This window comes from Podarcis tiliguerta (assembly GCF_965153285.1).
Source record: "Podarcis tiliguerta genome assembly, chromosome: 1".
NCBI lineage: Eukaryota > Metazoa > Chordata > Lepidosauria > Squamata > Lacertidae > Podarcis > Podarcis tiliguerta.
The window spans coordinates 113,377,503-113,401,497 of NC_139534.1; the positions used below are offsets into that span (position 1 = coordinate 113,377,503).

General features: G+C 42.3%; 1 protein-coding gene across 1 annotated transcript in view; it reads right to left on the bottom strand.

Moving 5' to 3' along the window:
* Positions 1-3,151: 3,151 nt before the first annotated feature.
* Positions 3,152-23,995, bottom strand: part of ITPK1 (inositol-tetrakisphosphate 1-kinase) — a 132,605-nt gene continuing 111,761 nt past the window's right edge. The window contains exons 5-10 of the mRNA XM_083438773.1: positions 16,624-16,722; positions 15,630-15,670; positions 14,002-14,167; positions 13,203-13,270; positions 10,525-10,687; positions 3,152-8,410 (exon numbers count right to left, since the gene is read on the bottom strand). Coding sequence (XP_083294899.1) covers positions 8,091-8,410; positions 10,525-10,687; positions 13,203-13,270; positions 14,002-14,167; positions 15,630-15,670; positions 16,624-16,722 — 857 coding nt within the window. The 3' untranslated portion in view covers positions 3,152-8,090. The remainder of the gene's footprint in view (positions 8,411-10,524; positions 10,688-13,202; positions 13,271-14,001; positions 14,168-15,629; positions 15,671-16,623; positions 16,723-23,995) is intronic.

Here is a 23,995-nt window from a genome sequence, read left to right on the forward strand (position 1 = left end):
GACCCTATTTCCCCTGCCAGTGTTGCTGCTGAGGTCGGGGAGAAGGATGAGCCAGCCCTTGTCCCGAGAGGCAGCGGCAAGGGAGCATCTTGTTGCCTCTCCATGGCCTCCTCATTTTTTTATTTATTTACTGAATTTATATACCGCCCTATACCCAGTGGTCTCAGGGGGGGCGGTCACAGTTGCTGGAGAGCAAGTCAGGAGGAGGAGAGGCTTCGCTTCCACCACGCAGGCCCAGCTCTTTGTGATGCACTGACTTTGAGAGGCAGGCAAAAGGAAAGGGCTACCCAAGTGGAAGAAAGATTTGTCCTCCTAATAGGAGATGCTCTTCAGGGTGAGATATCAGGCCAGCCAGGACCTGGAACTCTTCAAAGCAGCAGGTTAGAATATGTGCAATTTACCGTATTTTTCGCTCTATAAGATGCACCAGACCACAAGACGCACCTAGTTTTTGGAGGAAGAAAACAAGAAAAAAATATATTCTGAATCTCAGAAGCCAGAACAGCAAGAGGAATCGCTGCGCAGTGAAAGCAGCAATCCCTCTTGGTGTTCTGGCTTCTGTGATAGCTGCGCAGCCTGCATTCGCTCCATAAGATGCACACAAATTTCCCCTTACTTTTTAGGAGGGGAAAAGTGAGTCTTATAAAGCAAAAAATACGGTAAATTGCACTGGGATTGTAAATCTGGGTATGAAAGTTGTTGTGTGCTTTTTAAAAAAAGACCAGCCTTATGGAATAAAATCTCACCTAGGCCCCGAACCCCAACCCAGCTATCTTGAATCATTAAAAAGAGCGCAGGAGAAGGTGGTTTAATAAGGCATTTATTTTAATCATGTGTTTGGAAAAGGACAGTGTTGTACCCAAAGCAGACACAGAAACAACAGGTGATACTTAAGTGCATTTTACTCTCATTTAAAAAAAAAAATCTGTCACAGGTGTTTGGCAAATAAAGACAAAAATGGGATAAACTGCTATTGAAATCAACAACATAAGCAAGAGCTGAGAAGCACCATATTATTATTGAGAAGAATGTCAGACATGCAGTACATGTAAAAAAGCCATGGAGCTAATATTTTTGGTTTTTAAAGAAGCCCAGATGTTTTTCTTATATCTAATCTATCTATCTATCATCTATCTATCTATCTAACATGTATGTATGTATATATAATATATACATATTCAAATTAAATACAAAACCATTTAGTTTTTAATGAAAGTAATTTTGTGAATGGGAACATAACAATCACAACACTCACACTTGCTAACACTACAGAAAGTGGCAGAGAATTATGAATGTTCTTTTGCAACCTTGGAAGGAGGAGGAAGATGGTCCCGAATGAGGCGAGCTTGGAACTGGGAACACTGAATGTCAAGCATGCCTTAAAAAACCAAAACCCACAACAATTCCTGATTCATCAAACAAAAGATGTGAAATCCCAATTACTGGCAAAGATTAGTCCAGTTTAATGGGTCTTTATTGGGGATCTCACTCGAAAGGGTTCACTTGAGCCACGTTTATAAACACTGAGGAAGGCAGGGATCTAAAGAAATAAATAATTTTTAAAATACATCTAGTATAGATTTTCATTTTTACAGCAGACTTTTCTTTTCTTTACAAAAGAGATGAAGACCTCTTATCATTCATATACAGCCTCAAATATAGAAGTCACTATTTTATACTTACATATTTGCAAGGTTCAGATACTACACAAATCTCTTCACACCCTGAAATGTTGTATCAGGAAGTTACTGTGCAAGCAGGGGAAGAGAAACGTGAAATGCTAAAAAGGAAGACGGGATTCCTCTCCCCACCACAGACACCAACACACAGAAATTTCACTAGCTTTGCTCATTAGAAATTAAGACAAGCCTTTTTGCTGCCTTTTTTTTTTTTAAAGGCAGGAATTAAACTGAATTAATAAACACTCAAGAGTTTGATTTTCAAGTCATCCATAAGTCAATTATGCTGTTAAGCCCAGTGTACAAAAAACAGCAGATCCAAGGGACAGGACTCTCTGATTTATCTAGCAAACACAGGCTCTAGCCTAAGAAAACTTGCACCCCTATATATTTAGTAGTGTTTGAGGTGCCACGAAACAATGTTATTGTTCCTGGACTGTTCCAATTTAGGTGGCAGGTGAGTTTGCTTCACTGAGTGCTCTGCCATATAAAAAAACAGAACGCTTCCAGGCAGGGAGGGAGGTGGCAGCGAAAGGGATTTTCACCTAGGCAGCCCCTTAATAATCTAGCTTTCTATGTACCTACAAACCTGCTGCCTGAAGCAGTTCAGTCCAGAAGAGTTTTAGCGCATGACCTTTTTGCTGCTCTCCCCCAGGGAAAACTGCTCTTTAGCGCTCAGTCGGAGCAAATGGCAATTTTGGTCTTCTCCCGATTGATGTTTGCTCCGATTTAGCATGGGTTTTCCCTGGGAAAGGAGCAGGGCAAGGGGGGAAACTGTTCAGACCCATGACTAGAAAGGGCTGGGCGAGTGGGAAACGTCTTAGATCCATGCTCTCTAGGTATTGGACACAAGCCCTGGGTGAAAGAAGGAAAGTTCATATGGATATTACTAAGAACAGGAATTGTTGGTCAAACGTGTGCTTTTGATCACAGGGGCTAAAAAAGCAGCAAGAAAAGGCTCAGCGGCTTTGAAATAGCAGCGCTCAAGTCGTGCTACAGGTTGTTATGTAGAAATTACGTTTCTTTAAAAAGCGACAGCTCCTCATAAAAGCTGAGTTTTAATATTAGAGCTGCAAGGTTAAATTATTTACCTGCCCAATGAAGTAACATTTTGCTTGACTAAGATACCCCCAATATTTTTAATACAAGTAGTTAAAATTGCAGATTGAAAGCATAGTAATAACAGAAGAATTCCTTCTCTTAAGAAATTAGGAATGTCTTGTCTAAACTGATGCCTGATGCACACATGCATGATTAATTAAAAATAAAGCTTTTTTGATAGGTGGAATGATAGAATCATGGAAAGGACCCTACAAATCGTCTAGCCCAACCTCCTGCAATGCAGGAAAATGCACCCATATAGGTGTCAAACCTTGGCATTATCAGCAACACGCTTTTTTTAAATCTGCAAATTGACTGATTTAATTAAGAACCAATGAACTAAAACTCATGATTAAACCAACCAAGACGGATGACAGACGTAGTTTTTATTGATTAAATGGCCAGCATCCACCACCACGTGACAACATTTTCCAATCACACAAGAATGCTTTTGAAATCAAGTGTCAACCAGGGTGTGATGGGTGTGTGGGGAATAACAGAGGGGTAAACTCTTGTAGTTTTCAGTCAGCCACGACAATAATAATAAATCAGGTATATGGATAACGTAGCCCCATGTAACTCCAATGGCTGATTTCTTTAAAGTACAGTTCAGTGCCATGAATAATTTACATAAATTAGGCTATAACATTACAGCAGATTCTGAGAAATTCTTTACTCTTGACTTATTTTGCACACTACTGGGAGAGCATGGCAGCGCTCATGGCAATGGCATTACATTCACACTGAAAGAGCTAGGTTTTATATACGTTTATTTCTAGAAGGAAGGGCTTTTCAGAACTGGGGGGCGAAGCTGAATGGGCTGTGGATTTATGCCCAAGTGCACTCTGAAATCTGTCAATCCTTATGTACACAAAACACTAGCGTGAATGTCTTCTTTCTGTTCATACAAGGATGGGCAAAGCACCTGTTTCTGTAATACAAAAAAAGCCCGGTGGCTGCCTTCTGACAGGGCCTTATTTTAAGAGTGACATTGCTAAGTGCACACAAACATTAACATTCTCAGACAGTCCGAGAATTCTTTGCAACTTCTGTTAAAGATGTATCTACTGAACAGCAGCAGCAGCGGTTCAGTTAGCTGTTCCCCTTGCCAAAGGTATAGATGTTAACCCTTGGTCCTGTCCCACTGGTGGCTGCGATTGCCTTTCATTTTAAATTAAAGCAACATTTATGCATAAATGCGTAAATTCCCCCTTCCCCAAATTTACAAATGTTTGAAGAACAGTAGCAAAACAAAAACAATTCCCCCTGACTCAGTAGCAAGATGGTTCCAGGGCTTGGGTGTATCCATGACAGCTCTGGTGCTAGCCAATAGGTAACCAACACTGGCCTTTCCTTGTTCCAACTGAACAAGGAAAACCTGCAGGACGATAGCCCTATTCAGGCATTAGTTCTCTCTGTGCATAAAGAAACAAGTGACTCTGTGCATGCTGCCAAACTGTACTCCTTCCAAAGCATCACAATTACCGTGTTTAGAGCACTCCACAAGCAAAATCTGCAGCGGGGAGCCTCCTCTACCAACCATTTTCAGCATTTAGATCCCTGGTTATATGCTGGAGTGGGACAGCACTTGACAGCAAGCTCCCACTCACATTTGTTTATGCATTCAGTAAAAACGGTGCCCCAATAAGGTGTGCGTGTTTTCCAGAAGACAAAAAAATGTACAGCTGTTTTCACCCTATGTATGACAAGGAATATCACGCATACTTTCAGACTGTTAAGGACACACACCAAACTGGCACTGGAAACTAAAATCTGGAAGCACCTCAAATATGGGTTCAAGAGTTTTGATGCTCCTGTGGCCCATAGATGAAAAGTTGATTTTATACTCATGTAGCTTTATTTTTTAATAACATTTGCTCATTGCTCTGCAATTTGCAACAGCACACCCTTACTTCCCCAGCACTTGTGTGAATTAGTTGCATTCCTTTTTCATGCCATATGGAAAGACTGATGCAGAGAAGCTGGAGGAATTCATTTTCTGCAGAATCCACTGCAAACTGGTTATCCTTTGGAGTTTGCAATTCTCCAGATTTTGAGATAAGAGATCTCAGCTCAAAAAAATAATAATAATATGAAAATGCTTTTTTAAAAAGTGTATTTTAGTATTATGTAAGTTTAGAAATGCACACACACACTGATGTAAAAAACATGTTCAAATATGTATTTTGTGATAAAATACATATTTAAAAATAATTCTTGTGTGGTTTAAAACAAAAATCATTGATTCATGCGGACATGGGAACAGGCTTATGAATGAACATGTGTGAAATTGACACAGACCAGAGTTGGACAGATCCACCATCCTTAGTTTGACCCAAGATACTGACAGGTAAATGTCATACTAACAGCACTACAACTTACTTGCTGATCAAGCCAGTTGTTAATACCATCTTGTTACATAATATTTGTAGGATATGAAACTTCAATAAACTTCAGTTATAGCTATGGGAGGAAAGAGGCTGGTAACCTATTTGGCTATGAAACTTAAGTTAGGTTCTATTGGTAGTCAAGATTTGGACTGCATTTTTGTGTTAAAACTTCAAAGAAATTACAAAATTTATTAAATAATCATTTTTAAACAAATATTAAAATGCACAATTATATTTCAGTAGTTTATTTTGGAGAAATGAAGCAGTGCAAAATAGGCCAACCACAATTTAGAAGGCAGCCGCGAAAATAATTCCTTGCTTATTATTAAATCTAGCAAACAGCATAAATACACTGTAATTGGATCCAATACTCAGATTCATGTAAACATTGTTAGTTTTGAAATGTTTTCCCATTACTAAACCAGACCGAACAGACTCTTCTTCTAGCTTGCTCACCCCTTAACTCAAATTTAATATTGCCACTTCAATTTTTTTTTAAAGGTGGGGGGAAGTAATAATTAAAAAAGCTCCGTAAGCCAGTGATGCCACAGTACCACAATATATATCATGGTAGACTGCTTGCTCCCTGAGGACCTCTGTGGCAAGAACCCATGACTCTTCCTGCTGCTCACAGCCCATAATGGTAAGTAAAGCAAAGTTTGTGACAGTACATCACATTGCTGGTTTCCCAACTCATGTCAACGGCAGCCAATGAGGTGGCACAGGGTTTGCAACACTCAACATGATAACATCCCAAACCTTGTATTACTGAACATTACAGACAGAGAGGAGGGGGAGAATCAGTTGCTTTCAGTGATGCTTCTCACCAAGATTAAAAGGGTTTTAGAGAAATACGTTCTGTTTGCATTCATTTATTTTTTTTACATCACAAACTTTGAAAAGGCTTCCAGCAACAGGAAGAAAATCCACGTTTGACCTACTTTTCACTCCCGCCCCAAATGCATGTTTTTAAAAAATGCACAGGCAAATCCGTACAATTTGTTTTGATGCCTCCACAACGGCTGACATGGGAGGAAGATAATTATTTAGGATTGCTGTGGCCTAAATTTCGTACGGAAAGCGCTAGCGGTCTCTCGTGGGAAATAGTTTACAAAGGTTAGCCTCTTTCAGAGGGTGTGGGGTGGCTAATTAAGTTTATTACTTTCTTGTGGCGTTCTATAACGGAGTTTATAAATGAAACACAAACATATTAAGTAAAGTTAGCATTCTCTCCCCAGCCCACCCCCTGCTGCCCTCTAATAACAACACTTATAAACCTTTCTCCAAAAAAACACCCCCCTAAGGTTGGGCAGGGTAAACACTTGTCAAGTCTCCAAAACGTGTGTGGTCATTCTCCCACTCTGGCTCTTCCAGTGCCCCAAAATTCATCAATTGCTCCCTGTTTCTCTTTCTTTATTGCATATCCAAACATTCTTGGGACCAATGGGTGGGGTCCTTAAGGCCAGTTCATATTCTTTTAGCATTAACAGTACATCAAAGCAACGTGTGACATGTGAAGTGGCTGGCAGACATGCATGATGGACATGCTCCGTTCCCCTGAAAACAATGTGTGCTGGGAGAGAAAACACATGTACAGCCTGGGCCACAGCCTGGCTTGCATGCACACATATCCTCTTACCATGCACTCACCATGTGTGAACTGGCCCTCGGAGCTACAATCCATGTAACTGCTCACTCGCTCCATCGGTATCTAAGCCCGATATAAGCCCTTACTAGCGTTTCCTTAATTAAACGACTTAGTGATTGTTTCAAAAAGGAAGAAGCCGGCAATCTCACCAACAATGCCATCTCAACATACTGGCCAGCTCCACTGATTTTGGTTTAAGATTTGGAACTGGACAACGGCGGACAAAATTCCTGGCAGGAGAATTGAAAGGAATTGTGTGCTGAAAGAGTTTAAGGTGCACTTTTGCTTTGCAACCAGGTCCTAAGGTATAAGCAGGCTGTGAAATAAGTTATAGATTCTATAACATTGCCCTAATGACGCTATTCCGGTGACAACGAGAGGAGGTGAGGAGAGAAAGAGAGAGACAGCCAAACACAAAGAGTGATTGGGTTGGGTGGGTAGTGTAATGAAAGTTGCCACCTGTTGTTGGTTTTTTGTACAAGGTTCTGCCTTTGAGTAAACCGAATGATGGGGAGTAGTGGTCACAAAACTAGTTGACCCTTTGCAGTCTCAGGATCAGCAAAGCAGCAAGAAAATTAAAAAAGGCCTGGTTGAAAAGGATTGCCCCGGATTACTCCTGTGCCAAATACAGCAACATTCATATACGCCAAAGGAACAAATGGCAGTGTTGCGTCAACCTATGCCAATAAGAAATGTACTGGGAAAACAGACTGTTCACACTTGACAAGTACATAATTTTCTTATGAGAGAAGGGGGAACATTTTGCAACTGGCCCTAACCTTAGCGTCCACCAAACCAAAACTAATTCTGGGCATGTAGGTTGTGCCCTAGTCCCAAATCCTTTAAAAGCACCCATAGACATTCGTGCTTAACTCTTTGGACTGGTCTGGGAAGGAGTCACGAAGAAGAACTGGCATGTGCAAATTTTCAAATACAATCCTTATCGATTCTGTGAAGTTCATCCTTGAAATTCTGGTCATTAATAATCACAAAGAGGAAAGGAGTGGGGGGGACAGAGACCCCACCCTCCAACATTAAGCTCTAGTGTTTAAGACACACACACACACACACACACACACACGTACGTATGTGTAAACTCACTACAAATCTACAATAGGAATCTGATGAAGTGGACCCAGATCACTAATTTTGTTTTTCATTCCCCAAATCACGCTGAACCGAGAGAGATTTGTTTCGTAGTTGCATTACCAACCATCCTGTTCTGATCCTGGGGCCTACAGAGTTTTTTCTTAGTCCATGGCACTGATTGGGTTATTGAGAGGAAGCTTTTGTTGCCAACGTAGCAACGCAGTGTTGTTGGAAGCTAGGAGACACTGCGGAGTTGCAGCCTAGTCTCTGGTGCTGAAGCTTCACGGAGCTGTTGGTCTCGTTCTCCACAATCCAGGAGTCTTTGCCCGCCAGGCTCCGGCAGCCCATGCTAGCACAGCATGTCCGCTCTCCCGCTAGGCTGTTGCTCTGCTCTGTCAGGTGCTTGCTGCGACTTAGCTGCGACACCTCCGGTGACTGCCCCTGCAGGACGGCAGCTATGTGATTCAGGAGGTCTGTGAAGAACTCCGAGACACCCTCATAACCTGAAAAGGGAATGTGAAAGAGGAACAGTCAGGCATGGATGTCTTCCTATTAGACTAGCTCCTTTTGAATTGAAAACTAATAAAATCCCCTCCTTTAAAAAAGTGATCCTTTTTTGTGGGAATGTAACAGTCGAATTCTAAGCTATACTCCTAAAAGCATACAGTAGAAGACTATCACTTGGGTTTGCATGCTCCGGTGGTTTTGTTCTCCATCGTGTCCTTAAATTACAACCCTTAATTCACCTTGTGATTCCTTTACTCGCCAAAGAGGTCACTGCAAGAGAGGGCAAGAGAGTTAACCTAAGGCTCTTGGACCAGTTTTTTACCCCTTTGGTGAAACCATACTATGCAGGCCATTGTTAGGAATATTGAAGAGGGCAGACAGTGCTCAAGATCCATTCCTAACCATGATGCACCCAGAACAACCCAAGCCAAAAGGTCCACGGTGTGACCTTTTCCCTGCCAGTGTGAGCAAAGATAATCCACTCATTTACTAGGAACTGGCATTTGCAACTATTTTCCTGGGCCAGATCTTGTTCCCTTTCTGTGTTGTGAGAGAAGATGAAGCAGGGAAGTAAGAGGAAGTGTTATGTTGTCTGTGAGAAGCCACATCGGTACATTTGAACATTGACTACCATCTCCCCCTTCCTACCAAGATGGCTTTGTGTTTTCTGAGTTTGAGGAGCATAGGTGCTTCTCTTGCATGGCTCAAGGGTTTAGTTCTCTAGAACTTCCCTCCAGAAGCATGGGAGAAGAAATCAGTTACCTAGCTTAGTTGTCCCTTATCCTGATGTATCCTCATTCATTCACACTTGGAACTGAACCGAAGTATTCCTACATCCTTTTCCATTCTCTCAGTGAAAGTTCCTGATGAAATAGGGATTCTAATTCACAAATCAAATCTTTCTTTCTTTCTTTCTTTCTTTCTTTCTTTCTTTCTTTCTTTCTTTCTTTCTTTCTAGTATAATTCAGACCTCCTACCAAGTGATGGAGGAGCATTTCACTGGGTCTGCAATTTTAAGCGATCTGAACTATTTCCTACCTTTCAGAGCAAATATATAATTATTCTTTGGATCTCGCAGTTTTCTGAAATCTGGATATGGTTCTCAGCTTATAAAACATCCTAAAAGGCACTTTTAAGGATAGAATACATTTGAAAACGAGTACAAGGAGATAAATAGTATGCAATATGGATTTTCATACAGATCACAACGTGACTGGAGGAGGGGAGAGCAGTAAAGTGTCTTTAGAGCACTTTAAGCACTAAAACATCTTAGCTGGAACAGCCCCCAAGTGTCTGATTGTGGAAGGAAGGGCAAAAAGCACATTTCCTCTCTAGAGGTGATGACATCGAGTGCCATAAAGCAAAGCAAACCTACCATGTTCCTAGCTGCAATATTTTAAAGTGAAATTCTTTTCCAGAGAATGATAAATCCTCATGACAGAATAAAGCAAACATGGGATAAAGTAGGGGAAACCTGGATATTTTTAGGTGCTATACTTAGCGAGAAATGTTAATCTAAATACAGGAAACATATCCTGAAATTGGTTTTTGTTGTGGTTAAGAGATTTCAATTCATAACACCAATTTCTCATTATCAATGAAACTCCGGTTTCTAGTTTACTGCTGTCCAAGTTTTCCCTCTCAACCTCCCGCCATCATAGTAGGAACATTGCAGGGAAGGTGAGTGCTGCTCCACTGTTTCCTGCAAAATCACAAAGTGCATGGGCATTACATGCAAGTATAAGCATGACTGGGGAAGCTGATTGGGTCGCTTTCCAGAAACGTATATGCTGGTGTTAAAGAAGTATCTGTACTCACATGTGAGGTCCAACAAAGTCGTCCTGTTGACACAAGGGCTTCTGTTGCGCAACAAAACTTCCCCTCCCTCTCCTCTCGTGCGTCCCCCAAATCTGTTCTGGGTTCCTCCCCACCCTCAACATGTCACAGCAGATTTGGGGTGGGGAGAGGAGAGGAAAGGCAAGTGCCATTGTGCAGTGGAAGTCCTTGGGCAAATAAGACCCCTGCAATGGGTATGCTGCAGAAGGTATTTTCCACATCCATCGCAATGCTTGCAGATGCTCTCATATGATATGTAGCAGCCTGCTCTTACCTGGGAATGCATTTATATCGATGACAGCATGCTGACCAGTCTGGTTGTTAATGATGATGTCAATCCCAAAGAGAGAAACACCCAGGGCTTGCCTCAGTGTCCTCGAGATTGCCCGAATGACGTCATCATTTGGCCTCTCAAACACACCTTCTATTTTATCTAGCTATAATGGAGAGAGAGAGAGAGAGAGAGAGAGAGAGAGAGAGAGAGAGAGAGAGAAGTTTAAAAACTGGTGTGTGTGTTTTGTCTCCAAGACAGTTTCCTATTTTACTGCTGGCAGATTTTTTTTATTTTTTAATCATTGATTAATGACAGCCATGGAAGAGTGTCTTGTGCTTTTTATAATACTCTATGGTAACTGCATTATATATTGCTTTCAGTTATGAGACTTTAGAAGAGGGAGGTAATAATAATAATAATAATAATAATAATAATAATAATAATAATAATTTATTATTTATACCCCGCCCATCTGGCTGAGTTTCCCCAGCCACTCTGGGCGGCTCCCAATCAAGTGTTAAAAACAATGCACCATTAAATATTAAAAACTTCCCTGAACAGGGCTGCCTTCAGATGTCTTCTGAATGTCAGGTAGTTGTTTATCTCTTTGACATCTGATGGGAGGGCATTCCACAGGGTGGGCGCCACTACTGAGAAGGCCCTCTGTCTGGTTCCCTGTAACCTCACTTCTCACAATGAGGGAACCACCAGAAGGCCGTTGACGCTGGATCTCAGTGTCCGGGCTGAACGATGCGGGTGGAGACGCTCCTTCAGGTATACAGGACCGAGGCCGTTTAGGGCTTTATCAGTCAACACCAACACTTTGAATCTGATGCTCATAGGATGACCTCAAAGCCACGCAATCATGGAAAAGTTACGATGGACTTAGTTACTCATGTAACTTTTCTAAAGGTTCAGGTGTAGTGCTTTAAGTGGTAAACATGCACATGGGCTGTTAGCACATCAAGGGAAAACAGCAACTGCTAATACACCCTTATTTTAAATGACTTCTGAGTACAAGATCGACCAACAAGCTGTATCCAGCAGATTTCTTCTCCCTCCTACAAATTCTTGTACGCCCTAAAAGTGTGCCCCAAAATCCCTGAAGAAGATTTTGAGGGGCTGCTGGGGCAAGGAGAGGAAGGTGAAGAACCACTGAGCAAGCAATGTCTGTCTTTTTGCACCATGGCAGCAGGGTGCTAGGACGGAAGCGGGCGGCACAGTGGTGGCAAGTCAGGTGGCACATCTCACTTCACCTCTAGCGGCCACATGGCTGCTGAATAGAGTAATGATAGACACCAAGTTGCACTCCAGATGTTGTTGGACTTCAACTCTCAGCAGGCTCAGCCAGGACAGCAATGGTCAGGGAGGCTGGGAGTCGTAGCCAAGTGAAACCACACTGGCTAGCCTTACAAATGGAGTTTAGGGCAGTGGGACCAACTAATTCACTCTTTCGTCCCATTTCCTACTGCGCAGCCAGTGCAAGCCACATCTGATATCTAGGATACGAAAGTGACTAATCAAGAAGGGGTCTTACGGACTAGGAGAAAAACACAAGTACAGGGGAACCTCGGTTTTCGAGCATCTCAGAAGTCGAACGATTCGGAACCCGAACGCCGAAAACCCAGGAGTGAATGCTTCTGTTTTCAAATGCGCCTCGGAAGTCGAATGGCTTCTAAGGCGCGTTTCTCCATTTTCTCAATGGAATTCGCCGATCTCCCATTGCACCTCGGTTGTCAAAGGTTTCGGAAGTCAAATGGTCTTCCAGAACAGATTACGTTCAACGACCGAGGTTCCGCTGTACATTTATCCTCCCATAAGTGACTGCAGAGGGAGTGGACCTTAAACTTCTCAGAGCTGAGATGCACTGCTCAAATTGCGCCACTGTTTACGGTTTCCTTTTTATTAATTCAAAAGGACTGCATTATTACATCAAGTGTCAGGAAAACACTTTGTTGCACTGTAACCCATTCTCCATTAATCCCCTTGAGTCCACTTCTCAGGAGTGCTGTGGGGAATTACTACGTGTTCAGCACCCTGATGGGGGGAGGGTACCACAGTGCATGCATCACATGCAGAAAACCCCAATCCAAGGCATTTCCATTTACCGTATTTTTCGCTCTATAAGACGCACCAAGTTTTTGGAGGAGGAAAACAAGGAAAAAAAATATTCTGAATCTCAGAAGCCAGAACAGCAAGAGGGATCGCTGCGCAGTGAAAGCAGCAATCCCTCTTGCTGTTCTGGCTTCTGGTACAGCTGCGCAGCCTGCATTCGCTCCATAAGACGCACACACATTTCCCCTTACTTTTTAGGAGGGAAAAAGTGAGTCTTATAGAGCAAAAAATACGGTAGTTATAAAAAGGAAGAAGAATAAATATCAAGTGCTGAAAAGCCTTCGCCCAAGACTCTGGCGGCCACTGCCAGTCACAGCAAACAACAGTCTGACTTGGTATAAAGTAAGTTTCCTACATTTCTGTGACATAAAAGGTGCAATTAAAACATTTCAAGCGGCTTTCTTGGATGATTTTGATTTGCAACTGTGCTGTAGCAGCAACCATTCCTAGAATAAACCAGGAAAGAATGGCTTTGGAATGGAGAGATTGTTGCAAAAAGGGGCCTTGAGATCTGTTTTGTTGCTTGACTCACTGTATTCAGAAATAGGCCTTGTTATACTTACTTCTGTTAGGACTGAAGAGGATTCTGGCTTTGATACGTTGTGGCTGTTGAAAAATATCGATTCTCTATCTGCAGCGTGTAATAGTAAGAAAAGCATAAACGTTAAAACAGAACTCTGGAGCTGGTGATTTTTGGTGATTACTGTGCTGTACAGGCAGCAGAAAACCCTCCCTTCTGCATGCAAATCATTATTCTTGGCTCGTTAAGGGATTTGAATAGATAAATGCAACACCAGGGGGCAGTGTAACCCAGGAGCTCTATGTGTCTTTGCGATATTTGCAACTTGTTTAGAAGTCCTGGGACGATTTTACATCATCCCTTCACTTGCACCAATCCAGAACGAGCACTGCAATACTTCATCACAACATAATGGGCAGGGAGACGGTACCTTTGCTGCAAAAGGGAGAGGACAGGAGCTTTTAATTAAACTGTTGTTGTATTTTTGAAAAGAAAAATATTGGGGGGGAGGCACCAGTGATGTCACAAGCAGGTCACGTGGCTCCTCACAACACTTGCAAAAGCAATGCATGCGCGCACACACAATATGATGGGCTGTGTGCTGGAAAAATGTGATACATTTCCAACCAAAGGTTTCCCCTCAAACAAAGACATCTGGATTCTGTGCAGATGTGAGAAAAAGCAGACCATTTACTGCAAAACAACAACGACAAACGTGATTATCCATCATGACCTAAAGCCCCATTCTTGAGAAGGCAGGTTCAGAGGAATCCTCTCCTTTGGTCACCAAGATTTCTTTCCCGTTCAGGCTTGCACCAAAAGTGCCATTCTCAGAGGTTTACCTGAAATGCCTGCTGAGAAGTTCTTCAGAGACGGTCTCTTCACCACAGTGTATGACTCTCCAACCACAAAGACTTTGTATAGGACGGCGTTGTGGTTGATGAAGCTTTGGATCACACACGGAGGCTGGATAGCTTTCAGGCCTTCTTGGTTGAATATGATGGCCATCTGGAAAATGGAGAGGGGAAACCACATATTCTTACCTCAACAAGGACTCGCAATTAAGCATAATTAACGCACATTATGTGGCGTACAGGATCACTGTCGTACCAGTGGCTCCCTGCAGCAGTAACACAGATGCACACATAATCATTTTTAAGTCTGGAGAAGGTGCGGCTTCCACCTTGCACCTTGGGTGTGTTCGTCATGCAAATTGCCAAGTGGATGAATTATTTTATGCAGCGTTTGGTTTAGGGGTGGGGGGTGGGAAGGAGACTGAAAGAAACCAAAGATGCTTATCAGAGATCTCATACGAGCAAAAATAACATTTTAAACCTTTAATGAACAAGTATGGACTGACAATAAAACCTTTTATTTTAGCAGTTTTGCATGACACAGCAATGAACCAATGGTCCGTATCCAGCTTTCTGGGCAGGGTCTGTGTGACTTCTGTTGAGCCACTGTTATGGTTTCTTTTGTACTGAGCAGTTGGGGACACTTTGCTGCCCCTGCCTATTCAAGCCGACAGCTAGCTTCTCACCTGCTGCGCTAACTTTAGAATCATGGAATCATAGAATCGAAGAGTTGCAAGGGACCCTGAGGATCTGTACTTTAAAAGTACAAAGTATAATTTAACACGAAAAACTCTTTAAAAGCAAACCAATAGCCAGCCCACTGCATCTTTGAAGTCGGTGCCACTGCTTTGCTGAAGATTTGGGTTCAGAATTTAATTAACTTCTTCTTAAGCTTTATTCCATACTTTTCCGTCAAGTAACCCAAGAGCAGCAAAGAGCATCCTTTTATCAGTGTGTGCTGCATGTGGATAACATGTAGACCTAAAGAGGCATTCCTATCAGTTGCTGCACAGGTATGAAGCTCTCTTTTTACAATGCCTGCCTGTCAATGCAGAGTCTGAATACCTTCCAGGTAGCTAAAGGTAAAGGGCTGACATTTAGTGGTTAGAATTTTTAAAAATGTCTCTGTGCTGAATAGAATTAGGAACTCTCTAATGTTAATTTGGAGAAGAACCCTTCAATAATAGTATTTCAAGTGGGTATCAAGTGTTTATTAAATTGGCTTGCAGAATGAGAAAACAGTTAATGAGTTATGAGACAATTAATGATAATAATAATAATAATAATAATAATAATAATAATAATAATAATAATAATTTATACCCCGCCCTCCCCAGCCAAGACCGGGCTCAGGGCAGCTAACAACCAATAATAAAAACAAGTTGATTAAAATACAATTTAAAAAAACAAGATTAAAATACAACATTAAAACATTAAGATGCAGCCTTAGCAATGACTTCTGAATTTTTTTAAAAAAGAGAAGAACCTTCCCTACTTCTCCTTCAGATATATAAACAAAAATACCAATGGGGGCAGTTTCTCTCCTCTTTTTCTACTAGGACCCCCAACAATGGCACTTTTTAATTTTTCATCAGGCAGAAGATGGAGATACTCACCTCATGCGAGTTGGTTCCATGGGCCACTCTTGTCTTACAGACTACACAAACAAAAAAGGAGAAATGCTAACTTTGAGTAAATAGGGTAGAACAAAACCAAAACACTCTTCACTGTGACTACCAGAGCCCTGCTGGGGGCAAGAGGGTCAGCACTGGTAACAGGCTGTGCTGGTACATTTTGGGGCCTAATGCAAAGGGATGGTTTTAACCTTTAAAGCACTAAGTGGACTGGGCCCAAATTTTTTGTTGGTCTGCCTGCAGCCCGCCCCAACCTGGCCACACGTTAAGATCAGCTTTGTGGGCCCTCCTGGTGTGTTCACCCACATGGTTTGTAAGATGAGTGGCCATGGGAAAAGGGACTTTCTCTATGGTGGCCACCACGGTTTTGGAATACCGTTCTCTCAATGCCACCAATATAATAAGGGACTCGAGTCTTTCACAATGACCCTGGAAAATCATTCCATACAATCCGGAAAGAATCAAACAATGGGGAAATCTGTTGCATCACACTGTGATGCTTGGTGAGAGCTTTCCTGCATACTATGTAGTGTACAGCACACACACAGTAAATCATAGAATCATAGAGTTGGAAGAGACCACAAGGGCCATCGAGTCCAACCCCCTGCCAAGCAGGAAACACCATCAGAGCACTCCTGACATATGGTTGTCAAGCCTCTGCTTAAAGACCTCCAAAGAAGGAGACTCCACCACACTCCTTGGCAGCAAATTCCACTGTCGAACAGCTCTTACTGTCAGGAAGTTCTTCCTAATGTTTAGGTGGAATCTTCTTTCAAAGACACACACATTAGTCTAGGGGTGGGGGAACGTTTTCCAGCCTAGGGGCCACATTCCATTCTGGACAACGTTCCGAGGGCCACAGCCAAGTACTGTTTCCAACCTTCTTTTCTGAGATGTGCTGATTATCAGAATACATTTCAGGGGATAATACTCTAGTTGCCTATTATTAGGCGAAATGCAAAGTCTGTTGACGTACTGAATGGGAATGCAATTCCATTCTTCTCTATTTGCTGCAACGTGTCACCTCCACAAGCACTTGTCAACTCCATAAATGGTGGAGAACAGATCCTTTCATCTGAAAAACAAGTGGGGAGGGAACAGAGAGAGTAGATTGAAGCAGTCTGTCCGCATTGTTCAATTTCTGCCAGTACTGGCTTTCTAAGGAACAGTTTTGAACCCAATATTTACAACATTCTCTTCCCTTTCCCCTTATGCCTGAAATCTGGAGGAGCTCACTTCATGCATCTATCCCATAAAACCTTATGACACAATAGATTTGTTAGTCTTTAACAGAACAAAGTGGCCTGCCTTGCATATCATGTCAGACTATAACATTTAACTATGGGCAATGCAAATGCACAACATTTGTTCTTGGCTTACCATTTGTGGTTTGTTTTGAGGAATCAAACCATGAGCACAAGTTTGGATGACACAACAAGCCAAAAGCTAGCTGCTTGTTGCTCCCAGCTCAGCAAAAATGCAGAAGAGCAAAGTGGGGACATTTGGGCAGTGAGCACCAATATGCTTCTCACTCACATTTAGCCACTGCTAACCATTGACTATGGTTTAATGTACAGGTGGCAGCAGGCCCAGATTAAAGCAACTGGACGTCCTAAACTAGGATAGCTTGGGAGGCCCAAACTTAATAGCATATGATCATGAGAAACAAAATCTTGTTCTCTTCTTTATCTATGCAATGAAACTAGAAGATTGCTCAAATTTTAGCACTGATAAAAAGCCTATTTTTAAAAATAAATTTATAATCTTTAATAAGTTTACAAAAGTATGGAAGTAATGAAAACATTCACACAGAACATTCATAGGGGAATCATAGCTATGCTGTAACATTACACTACATACAAAGTCGGAACAGTTTCTTTCAAGTTATTTTGGATGCAAATGTATCAATTATATCATTAAAATCAGTAAGTCGCAGTTCATCATTTTCTATGCAGAGCATGATTAGATCAGACAACCAATCTCAGGACATTGTTGACCGTAAATCATTCTTTATCCTTCTTAGTCTAGAAAATGATCTTTTGCCAGTACAGTTTGTGACCATTAAACAGAGGAACAATCTGAAAATTGTTTCCACATTGGGAAAAGCTGTCCAATTTTTTTCCAGGAATATTATTTGATACATATCTTGGTGGTGAGCTTGTTTAACGCACAGGTGGAAGTGCAAGAGATCATGGACTAGACTACCCTCAGCATCCTTTGGATACTCTTGCATCAGCATCTCAAACACCATTGTGAGTCTGTTCCTTGGCTGTTTGCAGGTTCACCAAAAATGGAAAATTGCCAGCTGCACTCCTATACACAGTTGCTGTTCTGTCTAGGTTGACTTCATGATGGGGATAAATGAATTTACCCTAAGCATGTCTCTTAGAGAAAGTCTGTCTAAGGCAGTGATGGCCAAACTTGGCCCTCCAGCTGTTTTTTAGACTACAACTCCCATCATCCCTAGCTAACAGAACCAGTGGTCAGGGATGATGGGAACTGTAGTCCCAAAACAGCTGGAGGGCCATGTTTGGCCATCACTGGGTTCGGGTGCTGTCTCATCATTGATCCCCTGCCTTCTTTTCACAGATTCGTACTCTACATCTGGTAGAGTAAATTTTGCTTGCTGTTCGATTTCATCAAAATTAGCCTGAATGTTTGATACAGACTGCAATAGTGAGCTGTAAATATCTGCACATGAGCTCATTTTGCAAACTTTGGAGTGACTTGCTAACCCTATGAGATTGGTCTAGCAAATGCCTCCAAAGGTGAAGCATGGAAATGAATTCAAATTCTTCCATTTTCTGCAGAAGCTTTTCACCCTGTCATCTAGAATCTCCTTTTTCAGTTTCATCACAAGCTTTCTTGTTAAGTTTGTTAACATGGAGTTCATATGATTTTTAGAATTTCCATGGGTTTGAACAAGATAAACGTGGTGCCAATAATCAAATCGAGAAGTAGAGCTATAGTTGAGGTAGTTTGGTTAGAGAAAAGTCTGCACACAAAACAGTAGACTGGGTAGATTTCTCCATTGACTTTGATGGAGTAGAATAAATTATTTGAGCAGAACCAGGCTGGGTTTTTGAATGCTTGCTTCAAAACGGCAAAAGGTCCATTGCAGTGTTAATATTCCAATGGACCTTTGTCCAGTGATCTGAACATCTGAATTGCTTAATAGCTGACTTTATCATTTGAATCCAAGTAGCTTTAAAGCCTCCATGAACTTTACTAAACAGACTCATACATCATGTGCTTAATGTTACTTAGCAACTGGGCCTAGAGAGTAAAATCTGCCTTTTTAAAATAAAATAAAACCAGGCAAGAGGCCAAGGCCCCTCTAGAGTCTGAGTCTCTGGGCTGAAGCCCACTCAGCCCATATGCAAACCTGGCACTGGGTGGCAGCTGCCTATTGGGCAATTGGGAAGCACTTTGGCAAGCTGACAGGTGAGCAGGACAACCCACCTATTGATCATCTGGCATTGCAATTATGCAAAGTGATTTGCCGCTTGCGTTGACCACCCCACCTGCCGAAGTTAGCCAGAAATGTTCCCTACCCTTGGGTTTAACATGATATACAAACACGGCCATTGTTTTTGCTGCAATAGACTAACACTGTTGCTCCTCCGGAAGTTTTGCTTCTTTTAGTTATTCAGAGGAGGTCTATTTTTGGCTTTCCCTTTGAAATATGGGAGGGCATCCTTGAGCATCATTATGATGTCTGAAATGTGGATAGAGAAAATTATGGCCCATACAACCAGCTGAAAGCAGTCTTCTACAAAGTATCTGAAATTTATTTGAAGTTTATTTTCAGATATGGGACTGGCACATCTGTGAGTCACACCCTTCAGACTGACACTCCCTTCCAGAAAAGGGAAAGTGCAGTTCTATTTATTTATCTTATTAACTTACGGCTACTTTTTGCCTCCCCTTCATCCCAAAGCGGGGTACAGATACATAATAAAAATACACACAGTCACAAAGCACACCATAATATACAAACTCATTCAATACATCAAAACAGGAAGAGCAACTAAAAATACAAAGCAGGCTATCTATTGCTAAGGAGGCACAGAGAATAGACACAGCTCCTCGTGAATGGGCAGAATAAGCCTGGGGCAGGTGCTCCTTTCATTTGTTTAGGTTCCAGGCTGTTTGTGGCCTTAAAGATAAGCATTGCCACTTTGCATCAGGCCCAGAAGCAGCTAGTGAGATAGTCACTGCCATATCATTAGTGATAGAAACTGAGGTTACTAGAACATGGGTCAGTGGCTGGGCTACCCCTGTTCAGGAAAGGCAAACCAGCCAAAGTTGGTAAAAGGCATTCTGGGCCACTAAGGCATTAAGTGACAGATGTGGATCTAGGAGTCCCACTCTAAGTAGGCATCTGCTTCTTCTAGGGGGAGCAGTCCCACCTAGACCAGGCTGTACACCTAATTTTAAGTGGTGTAGCCAGGGGAAGACGGTGTGGCAGCACTTCTCTCCTGCTTGGAGGTGGGGAATGAGTGACTGCTTCCCTGCCTTCCTTATTCACCTCTTGACTCCAAGGCTGCCCTGCTTCTTAACATCCATATCCATTCCTTGTGAAGCAAGAATAAATTAAATTAGGGGCCGTACATGATTTACTGAAGTTTGCAGAAGCATAAAGTAACGCTACCAATTCTTGTTCTTAACCTGTGAACTAAGTTTCAATTCAGATTCAAGTGCATGAATCTAGTTGTATATGCTAGTCTAACTTGCATAAGCATATACAATTGGCCCATTGCCCATGCTGGCTGGGTGCTAATAGGACAACATCTGTAGTCTCACAGGTTCACCATCCCTGCCGTTAAGCCATTATTTTATTGCAATGCACTCTAGCAGGCAAACAACTTGTAAGAAACGGAGGATGACAGACAAACTGATGTTTTGAGGTCGCTTTGGATCTAAAAATAACACCTTCCAAACAAAATTAAGTTCTCCCAGCTTCAAAGCTTCCTTCTCCTTGCCATGATGAAACAGGCACCAGCATTTGAAAGTGACAAGACTGCAATACTTTTAAGTTCCTGGGCAGAAGAAAGTTCCTTAACTTCAATTAAGGACTTGCACCTGATTTAACCAAGATACAAGGGACTCTTTCTGGCCTTGACTGAGTCCCCATCCACATGTCTAAAGCTCACAAATATCTATTGGCGCCAGCCATGTAAATTCAAAGAGAAGTCTAGTTCCACCTTTGTTCCCCCAGCTTGTCTTCCATGGAAACTCAAATGGAAAAAAAAAACCTTACAGAAGATTTGTTTTGTCTGTACGATACCATCACCTATTTTCAGCATTCATTCTGTGCCGCTGCCAAGAGTGTCCTACTCTCCAATGATCTCAAGCACAGGTGCACTGAGGGTCACGGAAACTTTTCCTTGGAGGACACAGCCTACTCACAAAAAGGGCAATACATGTATACTTACTTACATACCTGTCACATTAACTCCCAGACATGGTGCTGTTTCAAAGCAGGCCACCATCTTTTGCACAATGCTCAGGGGAATCACAAAAGACTCAAAAGTGAACCTTGAAGCTGAAATGAAATATGACCAGAACGTAGTGGAAGACGTAAGGTCACATGGGGGTAACACAAACTTTTGTCCCGGCCAAGGTCCACAGTCCTGAAGGGACAAATCTTGTTGAAGGTTGGTAAACGAAAGTGTTCTGGGTTCAAGGTAATCATGGCTACTTCAGATTGGAATTCCTAGTCCTACACAGAAACTAACCTATTGCATTTAATGGTGTTGTTATTGTATAAGTATGTAGAGGATTGTGTGTGTGTACAACGCACCTATTGTTTTTGAAAGTGCATCATTTCTGACTTTAGTGTGCTACATACACACATACAAATTAGTGGCAAGAAAGGGAAGTGATGAGTAGGTAGGAAGGAACACTAATGGGATGGAAGATAATGGCAGCTTCCAGCACTGGGAACTGCATAAAATAAGGTTGGAGCTGCATGAGGCCCAATGGCTACAGGTTACCAACCTGTGACTCAAGGAAGAGGGTAAATGAGATCAGAGGCACAGGAGAGGGGAAAGGGGGGATTAAACAGGAGGCATTCTGAATTCCCCAGAACTGGTTCACTTTTGACCTTCGGTGAGCTTAAAAAGGCAGCTGATACTGCAAATGGGGAGCCCAGCAGACGCCACCCTCTTCCAGTGAACAGGCTCCTCCTTCTCAAATGCTGTTTTGAATCAAAGTGAAAGCCTACCATGACACTAGTCAATTACATTCAACATCAAGAGAGAATTAGTAAATGAACAAGCCCGAAAACATCCCTATGAAACTTGAGTAACTGTGTTTAAGGACATCTGGCCTCACAGCCTCCAATGGGAACTAGGCAGGTATGCATTTCAGTGAATTGATAAGGCTGTGACCCACAACCTGCACACATTTAAAGCCAAGTCTAAGGTTTAGAACAGATAACGTAAAGCATGCACAAAGTGCATCTCCTTCCAAACTGAAATTATTACAGAGATTTCATAGTTTCCTGGTATGTGAGGGCAGAACTTTGTCTTAATTATTCGGTACATGATGGAATTCCCCCCACCCCCAAATGACTCCTTACAGCATTTAATAAGTTTTGAGATGGTAGCAGCTAACCTAAAGGCAGAAATATGCTTGTCTGCAGCTCCCTATTAGTGCCACCTTTATCTGCAGCTTGCCAGTGAAAGCATCTCACCTCCTCTGCCTGGGCCCTTTTATCATACAGAGAAAGCTACTGGCTTTGGGGAAACGCGAGAGTCAGAATAGAGCAAGAAGCATTAAATAATAGCAGATTTCACTGTTTCATCTCATCTCCCACGAACAAAATAGATTTGAGACCCAGTTATGTCATACTAATCCAAGGCTCGAGTAAACAACTACTGGTCCAACCCCTCCTCTCCATGAAGGCTATATCGAGAAATCTTAGCTGCATACCAGCGTTAGGTAGCTGCTGTGGTTTCTCAGCAAAGCAAATGGTTTCCATGGGTGACAACCAACAGAAGAATAAAAACAGTAACTAATGTTCATTGGCAGGTTAGGACTGGGCAGCACAGAGTGGCCAGCATAAGAACAGACCACTGCATAAGAACAGGCCATTATTTCTGTGCTGCAATGAAACAACTGCCCCGTTAACAGCACTGGCTCGATTCAGCCAGTTGGTAGACTGGTTGGTAGACTGGTAGTCCGCCTGACACAGAGGTGGGCAGGGCTTCACTGTGTGGAGGAAAACTCAGTTCCCCTCTTTGTTTTTATAGCAAGAATAAAACCAGCCTGTTTACAACTGTTTCAACACACAATTCCCTTGGAAGGTATAAGGAAACTTAAAATCATTTTCTAAATTTGAAAGAGTCTACATGCCCAAGATTACATGTAACGCCAACAAAATATTTACTGCTGTAAGAAAAAAAATCAAGTTACAAGGGACTCTATGACAAAGAACAGATTAAGAACAAACATCTACCAAGAACAGAATTAGTATGGTGTAATGGTTAGAGTGTTGGACTAGGACCTTACAGAGCAGGGTTTGAGTCCTCACTCAGCCATGAAGCTCACTGGGTGACCTTGGGCCAGTCACCATCTCTTAGCCTAAACTACGTACCTCACAGGGTTGTTTGAGAGGATGAAACGGGGAGGAGGAGAACCATATACACCACCGTGAGAGCCTTAGAAGATAAATGTAATAAATAAAATAGTTATGGGTGGGTGGGGTGGGATCTAAGGGCAATGTAAGGACTCTAATAACATAAGGACACTGCTATATCAGGCAATATCTGTCCTTCCCTGAGTGCTCACTGGAAGGACAGATCATGAAGCTGAGGCTCCAATACTTTGGCCACCTCATGAGAAGAGAAGACTCACTGGAAAAGACCCTGATGTTGGGAAAGATGGAGGGCACAAGAAGAAGGGGACGACAGAGGACGAGATGGTTAGACAGTGTTCTCGAAGCTACAAACATGAATCTGACCAAACTGCGGGTGGCAGTGGAAGACAGGAGTGCCTGGCGTGCTCTGCTCCATGGGGTCACGAAGAGTCGGACACGACTGAACGACTAAACAACAACAACAACATATCAGGCAAAAATCTATCTGGTCACAGCATTTATCTCCAACAGTTGGCCAGCCAGATGTCTCATGAAGCTTATAAGCAGATGTTTGGCAAATGTAAGCTTGCTCCTCAAAGGGCTACTTGGATTGCAATATCTGTTGGGGAAACTACATCTCCCAAGGGCCACTGGGGTTGTTCTTCCTGGCATGCAACTTAAGGGGAGAGGCAGGGAGAAGCTTGTTCCCTCTCTTTCTGTGACCAAAGTGCCAGCTGTGTGAGTCTTGTTTAAAAGGGAAACA